This window comes from Pollachius pollachius (genome assembly GCF_949987615.1).
Source record: "Pollachius pollachius genome assembly, chromosome: 18".
Taxonomy (NCBI): Eukaryota; Metazoa; Chordata; class Actinopteri; order Gadiformes; family Gadidae; genus Pollachius; species Pollachius pollachius.
This window is the reverse complement of record NC_136951.1, coordinates 11,140,371-11,160,338: the sequence shown is the minus strand read 5'-3', so window position 1 is coordinate 11,160,338 and position 19,968 is coordinate 11,140,371. Positions and strand designations below refer to the sequence as shown.

The window sequence follows — 19,968 nt, the reverse complement described above, 5'->3', positions numbered from 1 at the left end:
TATCTTTGCACATTTGGCCGTGACATTTAGCCAGTGTGTCGCGGGGCTGCTTGCTCATTCAGGCGAGCGGCTGGCCTGTGTCAGCAGAGATCAAGGCCTGTTTCTAGTGTAAATCCATGAAGGAAACACCAGCATCCAAATCCGCCGCCGACCAGCCCCTGACCCAAGCTCCCTGTTGCTATGGATACTCAACCATTCAGCAAAAAAAAAAGGAAAAACAAAAAGACCCGGCCAAGGGAATGTCTGTTGGTATACTTCCCCTCTCTCCCCCCTCTTTCCTTTTCCTTCTGCTCACCATATTCCCTTTCCCCTGTTGCCTCTTTCTTTCATTTCATCTCCCTGTCTTGTATGGCTGTCTTGTATGGCTGTCTCTCTCCCTCTCCCTCTCTCTGTCTCGGTCTCTCTCTCTCTTTCTCACTCACTCACTCTCTCTCTCTCTGTCTCTCTGCCTCTCTCCCCCCCAGTACTCTCCTCCTCTGATCCCACCGAGAGGAGAGGTGAACGCTGCAGATGCTTTTGACATTGGCTCCTTTGATGAAGAGGACACCAAGGGTATCAAGGTACACACACACACACACACACGCACGCACGCACGCACGCACGCACGCACGCACGCACACACACGCGCGCAAACACACCTCATGACACGCGGCGTAATAGAGTCCAAGCACTACACACACAGTGCATGATTGATGAGCGAAGAGCTGATGTTTGCTGATAAGTGTCTGGTGCTTCAACCCAGGGTTGATAATTCACAGGAAGTGCCAGCCGTCACAGCCTTCTTCTCCTTTAGCTGTGATTTCATTAGAGTCCCTTTGAGTGTCACACACACACACGCGCACACACACACCAACCTCTATCGGGATAATGTATGCTACCCAGAATAAAGAAAAAAAATAAAAGAATAATCCTTAGAGCCAACTTAATGCATATGTGAATTAATTATACAGTGCTAGTTCTACCTGCTGTAAGTCTGTGTAATTATACAGAGATTTACCCCTACATTTGAAAACTGCCTTTCAAACAGTTCATATGTGATAAAAGAGATATCCAAAAAGATTATAAACAATGTGCCTCTTTATTTGTTGAATTTAATTGACTGTTTTTGGCACTGATAACCATGCTAATATTTGAATGCTTTTTGTTTCCCTGTGGTATAAACAATCATTTAATTTAAGTGCTGTGGGCACCATCTACCAGAATTTGGTTTTCGCAGCTTCCCTTAGCACCACCCTATTTGAATATCTCTACTCTCACTGGTGTATATGGTTACACACGCAACACATTTTAACACATTTCGTAGTCCGCGGCACATAACCGATCCTCTGTTGTCGTGTTTGGATGACGGCAATGGGCCCCTCCTCCCTCCCGCCCTCTCTGTGCAGCTATTGGACAGCGACCAAGAGCTGTATAAGAACTTCCCGCTGGTCATCTCGGAGCGCTGGCAGCAGGAGGTGGCGGAGACGGTGTACGAGGCGGTCAACTGCGACACGGACAAGAACGAGGTCCGCAAGAGGGCCAAGAACAAGCAGCTGGGCCACGAGGAGGGTACGGCACACGCTCAGTCTGCCGTTTGATCGACATAAGGGGTGTCGAGGAGGAGGAGGTAGGGGGCGGGATAACCTGCTCAGGGGTGCTGACGAGTAAGATGGAGGACATGAGGGTTAGAAACCCAGGACATTTCTGCTGCGAGGGAACGATCCGGAAGAATCCGTCGACCTGATTCATTCCGGGACCCACCTACGATGCTACCGTTCAGCGCCGACCACATTTAGTTGTGCGGTAAAATAAGCAACAAATGATAATTTACACCATGTTAAGCTAGTGATAAAGAGTTGAGCAGAGTAATTAACATTTCTCCTTGCATTTACATATACATTTAGGGTTTTTTTCTGAGGCTTTTATCCAAGTGACTTATATTCACACATTCACGCACCGACGGCGGACTGGGTCTGGTGTCTCGCTCAGGGACTCCTCGACACTCCGCTAGGGGGAGCCGGGGATCGAACTATCAACCTTCGGGTTACCAGTCAACCTGCTCTACCTCCTGAGCTAGGTAGAGCAGGTTGTTCTTCAGCACGGTAGTTCGCCCGTTCCGTCTTTAAACAGCACGGATCTGAACGAGCGAAACACGCATGTGGTTTATATTGCAGTTAAAACAGTTGATTTAATCACAAGGATGTTCTGTGTCGTCCATGCCTTACTCCCAAAATAAGGTAGTATGACGTACACTGTCCCCCCTAGCCTCGTGTTCAAATTATTTTATTAGGAATAAGCCCTTGAGATGAACCCATCTCGTTTTCAAGGGGGTCCTTGACAACAAAGTACTATAGCATCATATTAAGAAGATATTTCTCAATAACAACATAAAAAACATTACAAAAAAAAATGATCACACACACACGTATATTGAAAGCTTAACATTAATCTTGCATGCAAATTCTATAAGGAAGCGGTAAATACATGAGGAAGGGATAGTATCGGTGATAATAGACAAAATCGAGACGTTTTATCACAATGTGATTAAATACATGTACTGCTGTTCCTATAGTACGATGAAGCAGCATTTTTGAACAAGTATAGAGATGAAACAGATCTAATGTTGACGGGTAAATTATTCCAATGGGATGGAGCTTTGAACACAAATGCCTTCCTAGCGATACCCTTGTATGATCAGGGTGCTGACCCCCGTGTCTCCCCCCCCCCCCCCCCACTCCACAGACTACGCCCTGGGGAAGGACTGCATCATGCACGGCTACATGCTGAAGCTGGGGAACCCATTCCTCACCCAGTGGCAGCGCCGCTACTTCTACCTCTTCCCCAACCGGGTGGAGTGGAGAGGGGAGGGAGACACACGGGTGAGTGGGGGGCACCCATGGCTGGGGGAGGGGGGGCGCTGGTTGTTTTTGTTACATGTTCGTGTCTGTGTGTGTGTGTGTGTGTGTGTGTGTGTGGGGGGAACTAGGAATGAGTGTGTGATGGAGGGAGTGTGTGGGTGTGTGTCATATCCTAGAAAGAGGTTGTGTGTGTCATACGTTATGACACACGCACAACCTGTTTCTGGCAAGGGTAGATGGAGAGATCGATTGTGTGTGTGTGTGTGTGTGTGTGTGTGTGTGTGTGTGTGTGTCTGGGGGAACTAGGAGTGAGTGACTGATCGATGTGTCATAACCTAGAAAGAGGTTGTGTGTGTCATACGTTATAAAACACACACAACCTTTTTCTGGCAGGGGTAGATGTGTGTGTGTGTGTGTGTGTGTGTGTGTGTGTGTCTCCTTTTGTCCCACTGGATGTAAGGCAGAGGGATAAAGAGAGGTTTTGTGTGTGTGTCATCACCCTCTTCTTTTGTCAACTGTATGCGTTAGAGGTTGTATTTGTGTTTCGTCCTTTGTTTCATTTCATTCATTGGGTTTATACGACACATATTAAATAGCATTTGAGTAAAGTGTCTGAGTTAGCCGTGCAAAGCGAGTTCCATCTGCATTTCCTTGTCAGGTCATACCTTACAATACACTTTATTAAATAAAATGACATCACAAATTCAGTTAAGGGTAGACAGGACCAGCATTACTGAGGGAAGGACGGCCAATGGGTAAAAGAGGTGGGAGTATATGGATTGCATACGACAGACGTAGAACACACAATGTTGGCGGATCTCTCTCTGTTAGTTCTTCTGGTTGTGTGTGTGTGTGTGTGTGTGGGTGTGTGTCTGCTACTCCGTGTTGTTGTCTGTTAGTTCTTCTGGTTGTGTGTGCATGTGTGTTACTTGGTGTTGTCTGTGCCTAATGGCCGTTGCATGAAGGCTGTGTGTCCGTCTGTCCTCACCGCTGTGCTGTAGGAGAAGTGGCTAAAGCCCTTCAGGGGACCTCGGGTGAGTGCTGCGCACCAGGGAGGTCCTGGGAGACCCCCCCCCCCCCCCCCCCCCCCCCCCCCCACACACACACACACACACGAGCAGGCCCTTGCTGTTAGAGTCGCGCTGGCTTAGGGCTGTCACGACAACAACCACTCCAGACCGTGGCGAAAATTTCTGTCTTGAAACTGAGACAATTACTTCGGTTCCACACAGTTCATCGCATCACTGGCTAATATTTCCACTCTCACTTTTGACATGAAATGCATCATAGGAAAACAGCAAAAACGTCCACATTTTAAACCATAATACTGTTATAGAGCCCAAGGTGATGAAGGAAGCAGAGGAATCGCCCCACTTTATCCTCGGCTGACCAGATGGTTCCTTTGCACCGTCTTTAGAACTTGACCGAAGCACCTGGGGGGGGTTTAGAAATAAGAGGCCTACTTTAGTCAGTTTCGAACATTATTGTGATGGTGGGTGACAGCCATGCAGTAGAACGACCAGGAATGAGCAGAGCAGTAGCTTAAGGCTTAGTGATGGTTCCAAGTCAACGCAACGCAATTACCACGCAGACGCTTCGACGCAGTCGTGAACCTGTTTTGGTTCTGCATCGGGTTTTAGTGATCAGACCAATCACAGCCCTTGCTCCTGCGTTGCCTCGACGCAAGGTTACAATTTTTGGGAGGTGCAAGTCAGGCCCTTGCGGTGGACGCAAGGAGGGTCCGCGAGGACGTAATGGGTTCGTAAACCCCCTTGCGTTGCGTCGACGTGGAACCATAACTAAGCCTTTATTTCCCTGCCCTTAATGCTGCCGAAAACTGTGCTTATTCCCTCACGTCCTTACCTCCACGTCCTGCTAAATACTACCAGAGAGGAAGGCCTTCCTTCTGTCGAGCAGTCCAATCCAGCGGGCGGATCCTCCTAGCCGTGTCTTAAAAGTCGCTTCTACTCAGTAGAGCAGAAGACCCCCTTCCCTAAATCACAAATAAAACCCCTCTGGCAGCACTTTTTAGTTTCCTCAAAAACGGTTGTAGCACACCCCTCGTGTTTTGCGGCCGGTGTCTCCCTCTGATTGGCTACCGTGTGTTCTGCAGCAAAACCTGCTGACGATGGAGCAGATCCTGACGGTGGAGGAGACCCAGATCAAAGACAAGAAGTGCATCCTGCTGCGCATCAAAGGAGGGAAGCAGTTTGTGCTGCAGTGTGAGGTGAGCCGCGCTCCCGTGCCTGTGGGACATCAAACAGTGATGCTTCAAATATTGAGCGTGTTCCGTGCTTATCGTGTGTGTGTGTGTGTGCGTGTGCGTGCGTGCGCAGAGCGACCCGGAGTTCGTCCAGTGGAAGAAGGAGCTGACGGAGGCCTTCACCGAGGCCCAGAAGCTGCTCCGCCGGGCCCCCAAGGTCATCGGCAAGGGCCGGGCCGGCATGGTGGAGCTGTCCAAGCCCCCCCTCACCCACCGAAACAGCAACGGGCTGTGAACCGGCCCCCAGCGACTCGCCCCGCCCGACCCACCACCAGCACCAGACGCACGCACACACCGACCACACCTCCAGACACAAGACCCCCGGCCCTCCGCTCTCTCTCCATCCGCCCGCCCCCACCTGACTGGCCATAGCACTGCCTGGTCCTGCCGCCTCCTCCACCTGCTCCGCCTCCAGCGGCGGCCCCCCGAAGACGGCGTAGTGCGTGGGCCGGACACCCCGCCAGACTAAGCCTCTGCATACTTGTGTTTGAAAGAAACAATACGCACACACACACCATCTCTCCTGTCTCTGTGTTACGGCCAATCACAGACGGGTGGGATGGGCGTGAACCGTGCGCGGTGGGAAGGATGAACTAAGCATGTGCGAATTGACCCCCCCCTCTCTGCATGACTGTGGCGAGGACCGGGGCTATTAGGTCGCAACGTCCTCCATCTCCTCGTCTGCCGCCATCCCGCTCCTGTGTCTCTCTACCGACCCCGCCTGGCTCCGCCTACTGCTGCTCGTGTGCTTCTTCTGCGGCGGTTTCTCGGCAGTTCTGATGTGTCTCTGTCACAGAGATGGAACTAAAGACCGGGACCCCAGACCCAGGTGGGGGGCGGGGTGGGAAGGTGGGGGAAAGCGGTCAGAGCAAGAGAGGTTCAACACAACACGCCTTCCTCCGAAGATAATGACTTCCTCTGGACACATGCACACACATAGACACACACACACACACACACACACACACACACACACACACACACACACACACACACACGCGCGCACACACAGATAAACACACACACACACAGATAAACACACACACACACACACACCAGCTTAAACCTTCCCGTTGGGAGTGGAATTCGCTGGCTGCTGCGTCAGGTGCTGCTGCACTGTTCCCATTCCTCCGTTTTTGGCCCTATAAGCCCCTCCCCCCCTCTTCACTCCCCTCCTCTCCCCCCTGCCCCCCTCAGTCAGTGCTAAGACATGGGGCGGTGGATCGCCACACGGAGAGGATCTGGATCCGCTGGCGTTTGTAGGCGAGGGGGCCGCATGTGGAGGCAGAAGGCGGGGGTCTGGCCGGAAGACGCTGCTCCAGGTGGCCTTACACGCACGCACGCACACACGCAAACACACACACCTGTGTTTGTGTATCGCTGGTCTCAGTTCGTCTTCTCTTCTCCCCCTCGCAAACAAGGGGTGAGGGAGGATGAGGGAGGGAGGGGGGAAGGCCCGTCTCCCCGTCCGTTTAGTCGTCATTATTGAAGTGCGTCATGTGCCAACGTCCGTTTTCCCTCGGGACAACCTGCCTGAACACAGGATTAAGAAGCCTCCAATCAGAGAGCACCGAATCATTCCATGGCAGGAAACAGGAAGTGGAAACCACGGACTCCTCATCAAAGAAACATAACCTTTCTCCTGTACAGCCAGTTGCCATAGAGACCCCCCTCCCCCCAAACCTCTCCCTCACCCCCTTCAACACCCACACACACACCTAGATCCTATAGATATATATATATATGATAATATATATATGTTATTATATCCACCGATGGGACAGCAGTTAATGTTGCTGTGGAAATGGAGCGTAACCTTGGTGACCGCAGCGTATCCCTGGGGGATCAGTAACCACGGCGGATCAAGAAGAGGGAAAATTCAAAAAAAGAAAAAAAGTACAAACAATGTCACTCCGTTTTGTTATGAAGGTTCCATAGGAGACGGACAGCCGGGATTAGATGAAGTATCGCCGGGGTTGGAGTGTATATAAAGCAACCCTTATTGTTTTCTCTCTCTGTGCATCTCCAGTATATTCGTGTACGCTACAAGCCTGTCTGCAGTCACGGGGGACTACTTGTGTCTGCCGCCCGGCGGAACCTTTTGAATGAACTCCTCTATATAAATATCATTTCAGGGTTTTTAGATTCTCCCCCCCTCCATGCAGTACACTGTTGTCTGTGACGTCCATGCATTTCTAGAGCTGTGATGTTTGTGTGACCTGCAGTTGGATGCGTTTGATTTTTAAAGCGGGGCGGGGCTGGGGAGTGTTTTGGCAATGTCATTTTTTTTTTTTTTAATTGTATTTTTCTTGGTAGCCTTTAAAAGTCAGGGGAGATGTTTTTTGTCTTATAGAGAAATCGCGTCACCTATCAAGGTGTCTTTTATTTTTGTAAACCAAAATGTTTTTTTGTTTTTTCGCTTTTTTCAATTGAACATTGTCTTTGCACCTTTTTTAGCCCAATGTGTTACTTACTAGATGTTGTATGTGCCAAATAACTGATGCTGGCTGAGTCCAACACAATGGGGAGCTTCCTCATTACAGCAACAGCCAATACAGCTGTTGTGACTGCAACACACACACACACACACACACACACACACACACACACACACACACACACACACACACACACACACACACACACGCACACGCACACGCACACACACACACACAAAACCACGCACACACACCGTGAGAGAGACAACCTACTATTAGCGGAAGCCAAGGTAGAGCGGTAGTGATCATGGTTGAAGGGTACAATACTGTGACCAAATGTTTTCAGGCGGAGGAGCCAGGTCCGAGACGCGTGTTGCTTGTGCGGTGCTGCTGCCCCGCCCAAACCCCCACCGCACGCAGCCATTGGACACTGAGAAACCATGTGGTTCTCTGCTCGTTTCCCGGTAGGTCTCGGTTTCACACCGTCTCTGTGTATGTCGTTTGAATGTCTGCACGTGCGTGTGCTTCATAATGGCTTTCTATGTTTATTTAGTAGAGATGGTTTGTCATACTGGTTTCTCTTGTTCAGACACGCGCTCTCTAGGTCTCTCAACAAAAGACAATTCAAAAAGAATGGCATATAGAGAAAAAACAGTTAAAAAGTATATATAAATATATGTGTATATGAATTGACAAAAATGCTCTAGGTTTATTTAAAAGATTTAATGTAGAAATCAAAAAAAATGTTTGGGGGAAGGTTAGGGTTTTGATGTGAGTTTAAATGTTTGTGGTGAAGACTTCAGCCTGAATCTTGCACATAAAGACTTATGATATTGTACCTGCGAGTTAAAGATAATTATTATTTTTTTGAATACCGGACTTTTGCTCTTTTTCATATTTATTACGTGTTTGGGAAGCTAGCGTTCGCCGACCGCGTCAATGAGCTCCATGCCGAGACCTCGCTGTAAAAATACTCCGGTTACCACATCCCATTTTATGTTTTTTATTTTTTTTTATTTGCCACAAACAAACACAAATACTACTGGCTTTGGGTTATATCATTGAGGTTATGATGATACTGATATATTATTGATAATATTATTCAATGATTATTATTAAATGTATTTTATTTCAATGATTCATTTTTGTTTTCGAGACAGGAACTTGTGTGTTGGACTGCTTGTATAACAGTTCATAAATAAAAACTTTTTTTTCCTGTTGCCTGCTGTAGTGCTTGTTTCACTGAAATGTCATGGTGTCTGTGTGTGTGTGTGTTGTGACATTCTGATCAAAAAAATTGTCGACACATCCCCTTCAAACTCACAAAAATTACAACAGAACTGTTTAACCATTTACGGCTTCCTCATTTTTTGGATTTTTTTTAGGATTTTTTTTTCTGACACTGAAGACAACCTAAAAAAAATAAGCTTTTGCGTGTTAACGTAGACTAAATGGGGATATTGCAGTGTTGTAATACTTCAATTTCCAAGTTAACATTTATGTAATCCACTATGTAGTGTTTTAGTGCAAACCGTACCTGGGCTTCTTTCCCTCGGCCCGCCTGTGGCGGGCGCCTTGGGTAAGATGCCCTAATATCTCCTGCTCTGGATCTACAAGTTCACTAAAGTAATCAAAAAATGTTGGGTGTGGGTGATGGTATAGGTGTAACCAGAGAAACGTTACAGGTGAGTGAGTAGCACTTTCGTTCAGACAGATGGATTTCTCCTTGGACGGCGAAAGGTGGAGGTTGATGTGCGACAGGTTGTACTTGGGCCAGGGCCGAGGTTGATGTAGGCCAACCGTATCGACCGTCTCTTCATGTCTCAGGTAAGTGAGGGCTTTTGAGAACCATCGTCCTCAAGGTCAGGGATTGATAGTTGGCTTCTAGGTTTAGTCACATTTGTTATATTTATTGAGTCATATTGTAACGCTGTCATGAAGGTCTAACCATAAAAACATGATGAAACCATTTTTACATGTAAAGTTACAATCTAGATTGAGGCTGTTTAGTAGGCCTACCCTTTTAGAAAAAGTGCCTTTAGCCACTCAGCATTCTCATTTACAGCGTCACAGGAATGGATTTCAGTACCAGGTCATATTAGAGAAATTAGTTCTTACTGTTCTTTTTCAGGACAGCTGAAATTATGGCTTATTAGTAAACAGTTATGTGTACATTAGGACTGCAACTGCTTCTCCTGCTGACTTCTTGGTTACTCATGTCTTGCTTGCTTGTCTCCTATGTGCTCCAGTCCTTTCTTGTGCTCCTGTCTTATGCTGTGCATGCTAGTGTCTACATTAATGAGTTGGTGCTGCATGTTTGTGCGTTATGCTGCTGTATATGTTTATGCTGCATGTTTGTGCTTTATGCTGCTGTATATGTGCTTTTATTGTATGTGTTCTGCTCTAATCTACTGCACTTTTCCTATGATGTTTTATGTATGCTGCAGGGGCCTTTCTAGGTTTCTGAAATATCCGGGGCTTAGCCCAGATATAAAGGAAAAATGGCAAAAAAAAAAAAATGCTTTATTGCGCATGCAAATCTTTTCATAATGCTTTACATAAATTTACAAAATACGCAGTTTATTATAGCTATAAAAAGCTTCCTGACTGCTGTGCTGCTTATCCCCCGACATCTAAAGTTCCATTCAAGTTATTTCAGAGTAAATTGAATACAAGTGAGACAGACCTTACATATATATATATATATATATATATATATATATATATATATGACTGGATATAGGATAGGTTTTTTTACTTGAGGTGGTAAACAGTCTGGTTATGTTTTTAATTCTCTATTCTCTAATTCTCTTGCCAGAAGGACTATCTTGAAGGACTGCTACTTTGAGATGGCCCTGGAATCCCCATGTTTGTTTCTAGTGTAAAGCAAACCATTTTTTTTTTTTTTTAGAAAAAAATAAGATTCGGGGCTAATTAAATAATATCCGGGGCTTTAGCCCCGGATGAAACTGCCTAGTGACGCCACTGGTACGCTGTGTTTCCTCAAAAGTCGTTATAAATGACTAGTGTTAAATTAAAAACTAGTGTTTAATTAATGCTCAAACGTGGGAAAACTACCATAGATTGTTTCTAGTCTTTATGGGTCAGTATTTAGAAACATTATCTGTTGACAAACAAGTTGTATGTGTTGAATCTACTCAATGACTTTAAGGTACTGTAGGTCATATTTAAGCGCTATAAATTGAGTGATTTTTTTTTTAGAACTGCCGAATTCCCATTATTGGACATGTCTTTAATCAAAACGATCAAAAATCTCGAACTGTTTCTGGCTGTTTCTTTCCTATTGGTGTACACCGTCATTACTCATTAGTCTGTGATGTAGGCGTGCAAAAGGGAGGCGTGACCTCAGAGTCTACGTAGATTCCATAGCTGTTGACTATCAAGTAACCAATCTCAGGAACTTAACCCATTGGGGTAAACGAACCTGACCAAGGGGAGGCATTGTTCAGTTACGCCCTAACTAAGGTGTTTGTTCCCAACTTCCTGAAGTTTACTATTTCTACACACAATAGTAACGGGCTCTCTCTCCCTCCTGCCTATTTCTGTGTGTCTGTCTGTCTCTCTGTCACTCTGCCTCTCTGTCTGTCTCTCCAGTTTAAATGGTTGCCACTGTCTTTCATTCAGAGGTCTCCTCCTCTCTCCAACGCTTGGCTCCGCCCACTTCTGCTCCCTCCCTCCAGCTGCAGCTGTCACTCAAACCAAGCAGCTGATGAGGCTGGGAGACAGCGTGTGCGTGTACGCGTGTACGCCTGGGCGCCTGTGCACGAGTGTTCCCCCCCTACTACGCAGACACATTTCTCAGCACGTTGGCCGATCCTTTGACGTTGATGTCATAAGTTATTGTGCAGCGGTTTCATGTCACAATATCTGTCTCTTATGCCCGTTGCTTCTTCTCTGCTATCTGATTCGCCAAACAGGGCAGTATAACCTTATCCCCCGTTTACCTCCCCCAGCCCCCAAACCCTCCTCCCCGACCTCTCCCCAGACCATGGATATTTATAGAGGATCGTCTGTCAGCCAGGGTGCAATGCTTATCATGAATGTTGAGTGTGTGTGTGTTTGAGAGAGAGAGAGAGAGAGAGAGAGAGAGAGAGAGAGAGAGAGAGAGGCTGTCTGTGTCACTCTATTTCTGACGGTTGCTCCACATTTCCCCCCCCCCCCCCCCCCAGCCCGTCTCTCCTAGTATGTGTCCGAGCTGAAGTTAGTGAAGCTGTCAGTCTCTGTTGGGCCCTCACACTGTCTGTATCCCATTGTTTCTGTGCTGGAGTTTGTGTGCTGAATTCAACAGGTATGTGGGTTTGGGTGTGTTGTGTGTGCGGGTTTGTGTGTTGATATGAGAGACGGGCTGGGCCAACACCAAGTCAGGACTGGAAATAGCCCTGTTTGGGACGGGTTTTCCATTGGTCTCAGCGGCCCAAAACAGAACCACAGGCCGATAGTCCGCTCTTAAATAGTTGTACTGTTTTACATTGACCTGTTCACATTTGAGACCTTTCTCTGTCTGGTGTTCCTGGTGTGGACAGGAACCTTCTAGAAGTGTTGCTGGTGGTTTGTGGTGACCGTACAGCAGAGCCGTCACTGGGCACGATTGTGAGTTAACGCTGGTGTTGGCGCTAGACAACATGGATACCCCTCTCCCTCTTCAGCTGTAGCCCGAAGGTGCTCCGTTTCCTGGAACATATAATTGTTGATGATAATTAACCACATTTTCACCCTTAGTTTTAAAGGTGAAATGTGTTTTAATTTTGTGTTTTTAATTCATTTAACTTAGCTGATTAGCTTATTTTCTTTTAAATCAGAAACAGAAGACATTCATCCGTAGAGATTTTTTCTTGAAAATGGTAAATGAAATTAAAAGGTGTGTTTGTGTGGGAGAGAGAGAGAGTATGTGTGTGTGTTTTTGAACATGCAACCCTGAAGATGCAAGCACATACTTTGGTGTGCATGTGTTTAAGGAGTTTACGAGGCCATAGTTGTATGTAGTGTAAACGCAAAAGACTCAAAACTCACCTGTTCAGAGTTCACCTCGACTCTGCATAGCAACCCAGCCCCTTCCGGCCACCATTGTATGTTGTACGTCCTGGCACTTAATGTACGCACTTATTGTACACACTTATTTATAGTACTTAATTGTGTAGCATCTGCTGTAGCTGCTATCACTGCTTTACACGGGGTATGGGTTAGCCTAGCGATTGTTAGTACTTGCACTTGGTTCTATGAACATCTTTACTGTACTTACAGCGATATATTGTTTCACTCCTTATGACAAATGTACTTATTGTAAGTCGCTTTGGATAAAAGCGTCTGCTAAATGCCCTAAATTTAATGTAAATGTAAATGAATGTGCTAGGTATGTAAGTGCCTAGGCTTAGCTCTTCATCGGTCAAATGTATGGTACATTTTTCTTTATAACAATATGTTTTTGTCATCATTGATCAAATGTTATCAATGGCTGTTGAACCGATTCCAATCCATGGATCCTCACAGTCTACTATAATCTCCATCTCCATTTTAAATCGAAAATGGGTCATTGAGCTATGATTAGCGTCTAATAAGACTTCATCACACTTATTCTACGGAAGGAAATACTTGACATGATGGCCGTTAGGAAAGTTTTTACAGAAATCGTCCGATGTGCTCCCAGTTCCGTCGATCTCTGTACCCTTGGCTCCTGCCGTCGAGCGCCTCACCCGTCTCTCTGTCTCTCCACCACCAGGTCGGGCGCCTTCACACTTGTTCTCCTGCACACCCGGCCCCCCAGCACTGTGACCCCCCTCCACGTCTGGTGTCCCTGTCACTGTGAAACCAGCCATCTGTCACCACACGCTTTGACCGTGCACACCTGGCGTCGACAACCCCCCTCCCCCTCCCCCTTTGAAAGCCCCCGGACACCGGGTGACCCCACGCTTTGGCCGAACACACCTGAGGCCCCCCCCCCCCCCCCACAGAATGGCGCTGTCGTCGCGGTTAAAACTGTGGGAGAAGAAGGGAGGTGTCGAACACTCTAACCGCCGACTAACCGCCGCTAGGCTCTCCGAGACGCCTCGCTCCTAATCCCCGTATGATCGTGACACGTTCTCCCCCCCCCCTGTGTGTATAAATGTTTTTTTTCACTGCGATGAATCAGCCGATAGTCACTCATGTCCTCCTGCCTGCTGTGAGCACTGGCTGTTTATAGATCTCTATGCATCAGATCTCTGTGTGTTTCTTTACGTTTGTTTGTGTTCGTGTGTGTGCGTTAGAGATCGACGCACGTCGGGCCGTGGTGATGTGGGGTTGTGATGGTCACGATGCATGGGCGCCCGCTGTGAGATTGGGTGACTAAGTCACGGTCGATGCTGAGATTATTGCAGAAACTGTAATCAAAGTGTTTTTTTTTCATTGTTGTCTCCAGAAGAATGGTTGAAGAACCAGAGTCGTGACTCAAAGTAGTAGTTCATCGTGGTCATTTCAGATAGTCCACACCGTTTGCTGAACGTCAGTTCCCCAGTACCTATGTATAATGATCTTTATTGAATCATTTCCTCAATGGATCCTTAGAGAGCAAATACATGTTGGTGTTAAATGCATGAGGCTGTGTAACGGTTGTACAGATTTGTGTTACATTTGTGATGTTGTGTGTTGTGTCTTAACATTCATCACATTGTCCTGCGTGCATTGTGTTTAGTTCTAATCCATATGGAGATTTGAGTTGAAAAGCTTTAACTTCTGACAATGTCGTACGAATGTGTGTAGCCAGACGTTTCTGTTGTGTTACATCATGTTGATGTTTTTATATGACATGCATGTGATTATTAATCAGAGTGTAAACCTGCCATCTGGTAAGTTTATCTCCACTTCCCGTGTTTACCAGTCACATAATGCCTCCACCTCTTCTGTCTCCTCTCTCGTTTTTTCTCTCCAACCTCTTCCATCCTCCCTTCATCACTTCATCATCCTTTCCTACCTTCCAACCTCTTCCTTCATCTCTACATCCAATAATCCCTTCACCCTTTCATCCCTACCTCTTCCATCATGCCTTCACCCCAACCTGTTCCTTCACCCATTCACCACATCATTCCTTCACCCCTACCTCTTCCATCACCCCTTCACCCCACCACAGATAAAGGAGGAGAAGAAGCCGCCAGAGACGCTCCCCTCCCCTCCGCCCCCCCTCTCGGTCGTGCCGGGGGGGTTCCTCAAGCAGCTGGTCCGCGACTCTGAGAAGGAGACCAAGCTGAAGGAGCCCGAGGTCAAGGAGGAGAGAGCGGTGAGCTCATTCAGCTTCTCGGGGCTCTCAGGGCCTCCAGAGAGAAAAGCCTGGAACAATGGAGAAACGTGTGTCAAATAGTCGTGTTTAGTAGCAACACACAGAGCACTCATTGTGTGTGTGTGTGTGTGTTTGTATATGTGTGTGTGTGTGTAGCCCAGCAAACTCAGTGACAACCTGGTGCAGCAGTTCCTCCTGGAGGATCAGACTCCACCAATCCTGGAGGCCGAGATGTTGCTCCGAGCCCAGCAATTGGCTGAAAGCGCAAGCGAGCGGGAAAACTCCTCCCAATCAAATCGCAGGATTTTGTCGCCCAGGCCCCCAGTGACTCCTGAGCTCCAAAATGGACAGAGCAAAGAACAGGAAGTGACCCCCAAGCCTCCAAAACGACAACAACAACAGGAAGTGAGGTCGGAGATGGACAGCAAGGCGAATGGCAAGAAGGTGGTGGAGGAGGAGAGGAAAGTAAAGACAGCGTTGGTGGAGGTGGAGAAACCGAGAACGGTGGTGGAGGTGAAGAAACCAAAAGTAATGGTGGAGGTAGAAAAATCAAAAGTGGTGGTGGAGGTTAAGAAACCAAAAGTGGTGGTGGAGGTGGAGAAACCAAGAACGGTGGTGGAGATGAAGACACCAAAAGCGGGGATGGAGGTAGAGAAACCAAAAGTGGAGGTGAAGAAACAAAGAGCAGTGGTGGAGGTGGACAAAAAGAGAACGCCGATTGGTTTGGAGAAACGGACAGAGGTGGTTAAGATGGAGAAACATGTAGATGTGATAGCAGAGAGACAGGATCCAGAGGGACGACCAGCAGGAAGCAATGTGAAGGAAACCCAACAGAAAGAGGTTTGTTTTGACTTATTCCACATGCATGTACAACACACACATGTATACGCAGACATGCAATGGAAAGCACCCTCACACCCACATTAACACATGTATAGTTACCCATGTGCACTCAAACATGCACAAGCACACACGTATATGCACACGTGCACTAGAAAGCCCCCACACAAACGAGCATACACAGGTGCAAACAAACGCAAACATACACACATATACGCAGGCTTCCATTTGAACACACACATGGCCAAATATGTACAGTTGCAACGTAAGGTGTGCCCAGAAGCACACACCCATACAGACTCACAAAAATAAATGCACCTACACACACACACACACACACACACACACACACACACACACACACACACACATCCACATGCATTCTTATGTTTAAAAAGTAAAATAAATCGTAAAAAAAAGAAATAGGCAAAGTCTGTATTATTAGTATTTAACATTAAGATTTCTGTTCCAGGTGAAAGACGTGTGGTACGAGACCGGCACCGTGTGGTACGTCCACAAGGACGGCGTTACTCTGGGTAAGCTATGCTACGCTAGCGAGCATAGCTTACACTCCTACCCAATCACACTCCTACCCAATCACTCCTCCAACACACACCCCGACCCCCACGCCCACGACTCTGAGATGCTGTGTGTGTGGAAACGGCCCACACCAGAACACACACAAATAATGAAGAACTAATTAACAAGTGCAGCTCCAGCCCCGAGGCAATGCATCCTGGGAAGTGGTGCGTCCACCTCGCCGCTACCACCACCACCACCCCTCCTCCGTTCGGGATGACACGCGTTATGAAACAGGACTCCCCCCCCCCCCCCCCCCCCCACCAGGGGAAATATCCTTCGATAGCTGCAGCCGAACACATAGCAACTAAATAGTAAATGACAGCCTGCTGGTCCACACCGAGCGCTTCCCATCCCTCCCGGGAATGAGCCGGCAACCTGTCGGTGTTGCATTCCCAGCCCCTCACACCCTTGACCTTTCCCTCATGACCCATGTGACCCACCCTCTGCTCATCCAGCTACTGTACTTAATACAACCCCCCCCTCCCCCTAATCCTTTCAGACTCACACACACAGCGCTGATCCTCACACAACCCCCGGCATAGCAGAGAATTATCTGCACAGAGCATCTGTAGACTGATGCGCACGCACACATACACACATACGCATAAAGAAATCTAAACGTAGAAACGCCAGCATTAATGCACTATGAATATGAGGGATATATATGGACTTAAGTATGTGCACGTTAATGCACAGCTTTACATGAAACATATGACTCATCGACCTGAGACTACCTAATGCATATCATAGATAATCCTATCTTATAAAGCTTTACTACTTAACACAGTGCAACAAAAGGCCGGCTCAGGGCCCATGTCAGTTTCTATTGTCACACTTTATGTGGTGGAAATAAAAGTAAAGTATACTAGTATATATAATCTATCTATCACTAAACTATAACTACTATATAAGGGCCTGAATGCTACAGTTTATCCAGCAGGTGATGACGTATTCCTTTGGTTGTTATAGTGGTTGTGCATAGTTCTCTTTGGTTGGATGTACACATAAACAGCCTGTAACCGGTCGGGGTGGGGTGTCTTCGTAGCGACCCAGCTCAAGCCAGACGTGGGGACCCCTGAGCTCCCAGAGGGTCTCGTGAGGGTCCGGCTGCAGTCGGACGGATCCCTGCATGACGTCACCGAATACGAGATAGAGAAGGTAACTCTTACAGCTTAACTCTGACTCTTCTCACGTGTTGCCATGGTTCTCACTGCGTTTGCTGCTCTCGTCTCTAATTTGCTGCCTCATTATATATATATATATATATATATATATATATATATATATATATATATATGAATCTATCTCGTGATGCTGAATGCAATGACTCCCTCCCTGAGTTCACTTGGACTCTGCAGCCCTAACCCCCACCACCCCTTCTCCTCCCTTATTCTCCTAAAAGCACCCTTCTTACGTACGCACTTATTGTTTGATTGTACATCCTGGCACTTAAAATATTATGTGACTTAGCACCGTGTAGCATCTTCCCCTAGCTACCTTTGTTGTATACAGGGAATGGGATAACCTAGCAATTGTGAGGGCTTGGCACACTTGTTTTTATCAACATCTTTGTTGTACCGACAGCGATATATTGTTGTTTCTCTTTCTTCTGACAAATGCACTTATTTTAAGTTGCTTTGGAAAAAAGTGTCTGTTGAATGCCCTGAATGTAAATGTATAATATAAAATGTTTTCGTCCCCCCCTGCCTCCTCCAGTGCAACCCCTCTGAGTTGGAGCTGTGTGAGGACCTGAGTGAGCTCCAGTACGTCAACGAGAGCGGGGTGCTCCACACCCTGACCCGCCGAGCCCAGGCCTGCCTGCCCCTCACCCAGGCCGGGCCCAACCTCATCAGCCTCTGGCCCCCCTCCCACCCGCACAGCAAGGTACTGCGCCCCAACACCTGTCGGGAGGGGGGTCTTATTGCGAGACCATCCTTGTCAGTAATCGATGTCGAAACATGGCTGCGTTGTTCAAAAACCTCCGGCCAATCAGAGTGATGCTTGTGATCTCTTTGTAAAGTAAAAACATCTTCCCCTCTGAGAAAAGCCTTCTGTGCCGATTACAGTTCATCTTTGAACATCGTTATTCAGTCTAATGCAGGTTAAAACATTTGTGATTGTTCATCATTCCTCGGGCGCCGGCATTATTTTTATGTTTGTCTTACTTTGGCTTTTCCTTTTTTCTCTTGAACTGAAACTCCCTCCCTCAGCTCTGGTTGGTCCTATCACACCTCCCCTGAGTGCCTTTTGGCATTTTAAAATGTTTTAAAAGGCTTCCAACAGCATGGAGGCCAGACTGATCTTTGGACGGAAACAGGATGTGAACTCAGAGATTGGTCTCATAGGCTAGGCTAGGATGTTTCCATCACGACTGCTCTCCTCAGGATAGAAAAAAATTGAAAAGTATAGTATTATATTTCTGATTGGCTTAAATCTTTGAAATGTTCATAAGCAAGATGGCATTTGAGCCAATCCAAATGGATTCCAAACGTCTGACCTGTTTGGCTTGGCTTCAGTGGGCCCTCTAGCTGTTCTCTGCCCTCTGTTGCTCCTTTGTTGCTGCTCTGTTGTCTCTGCTCGGGGTTCGGTCTAACGACCGTAACGCGACCATACCACCCTGCGTTATTGTCGTCCCCTCTCCTCCCAGACGCCAAAGTCCCGGCGGGGGGAGTGTGTGTGGGAGGCGCCCCCGGCCCTGGCCGCCCTGGTCCAGAGGATGTACGTGTCCCTGGTGGGCACGCGCCGGGACCACAGTGTGTGTGCGCTAGGCCGCAGCGGCACCGGCAAGACCACGGCGTGCCAGGCCTTCACACACACCCTGCTCAAACAGGCGGGCACCGTGGGGGGCAGTGTCACCGGTGAGGACCCCAGCGGCCCCGTCGCTGGCTAAGTACTATATACCTAGCCTTGTATATCGATGTATATATGGTAGTCATAATGCATTGTATTTTAACAAAGCTTGTGTGGTTGTGCGTGTCTTGGGGGGGGGGGGTATGGCACCTCAACCACTACCAGTATTGGGTATATATATGTGTATATATAAACATGTATATATAGTAAAATCATGTTGTCGTTCAACCATTTCTTGAGCTATTTACTAAGTATGTATGTTCCAGTCACATATATCTACTCATCTTTGTTTTTCAAGTGGTATTTATATAGAAGCTAGCTGTCTGTCTGTCTGTCTGTCTGTCTGTCTGTCTGTCTGTCTGTCTGTCTGTCTGTCTGTCTGTATATAGCCATGCAATTCTATCCATTTACCTACTCAAGCACTTCATTGTAGCGTGGAGACCTGCACTGTAGTGATATAACCACCACATCATATTGTGTGTGTGTATCTGCGTGTGTGTGTGCAGTGGAGCGCGTGCAGGCGGTGTTCTCCATCCTGCGGTCGTTTGGCTGCGTGAGCTCCCCTCACAGTGACGCCTCGTCCCGCTTCGCCATGGTGCTCTCTCTGGACTTCAACAACGCAGGCCTCATCGCCGGCGGACATCTCCAGGTACCCACCCCCTAGGGCCTCCCTACACTCCCTGTACTGTCCGACTCCAGGTCCGAGGCTTTTATGTTCAGGTGCACAGAGAAACACGGGATTAAACCCTGAGAAGCTTAAGACAAGGTACCGGCAGCCGCCAGACATCTTGACATTTAAAGCCCACATAGCTGTAATCCCTTAGCAACGTGAAACCCGACCCTAAACGACCCTAAATGAGGTAACCTTATTCACAGCGATATAATGTG

The 19,968-nt window shown here is 47.5% G+C and overlaps 2 protein-coding genes across 2 annotated transcripts in view; both read left to right on the top strand.

The window, feature by feature from the left end:
* grk3 (G protein-coupled receptor kinase 3) overlaps nt 1–8,758 on the top strand; it is a 39,787-nt gene extending 31,029 nt beyond the window's left edge. The window contains exons 17-21 of the mRNA XM_079755815.1: nt 465–560; nt 1,386–1,548; nt 2,722–2,858; nt 4,951–5,064; nt 5,174–8,758. Of these exons, the coding sequence (XP_079611941.1) occupies nt 465–560; nt 1,386–1,548; nt 2,722–2,858; nt 4,951–5,064; nt 5,174–5,335 (672 nt within the window). The 3' untranslated portion in view covers nt 5,336–8,758. The remainder of the gene's footprint in view (nt 1–464; nt 561–1,385; nt 1,549–2,721; nt 2,859–4,950; nt 5,065–5,173) is intronic.
* Nucleotides 8,759–13,508: 4,750 nt separating this feature from the next.
* myo18b (myosin XVIIIB) overlaps nt 13,509–19,968 on the top strand; it is a gene marked incomplete at both ends in the record, with an annotated part of 36,982 nt that continues 30,522 nt past the window's right edge. Inside the window, 8 exons of the mRNA XM_079756122.1 lie at nt 13,509–13,547; nt 14,662–14,808; nt 14,965–15,648; nt 16,121–16,184; nt 17,276–17,388; nt 17,947–18,114; nt 18,878–19,088; nt 19,587–19,729. Coding sequence (XP_079612248.1) covers nt 13,509–13,547; nt 14,662–14,808; nt 14,965–15,648; nt 16,121–16,184; nt 17,276–17,388; nt 17,947–18,114; nt 18,878–19,088; nt 19,587–19,729 — 1,569 coding nt within the window. The remainder of the gene's footprint in view (nt 13,548–14,661; nt 14,809–14,964; nt 15,649–16,120; nt 16,185–17,275; nt 17,389–17,946; nt 18,115–18,877; nt 19,089–19,586; nt 19,730–19,968) is intronic.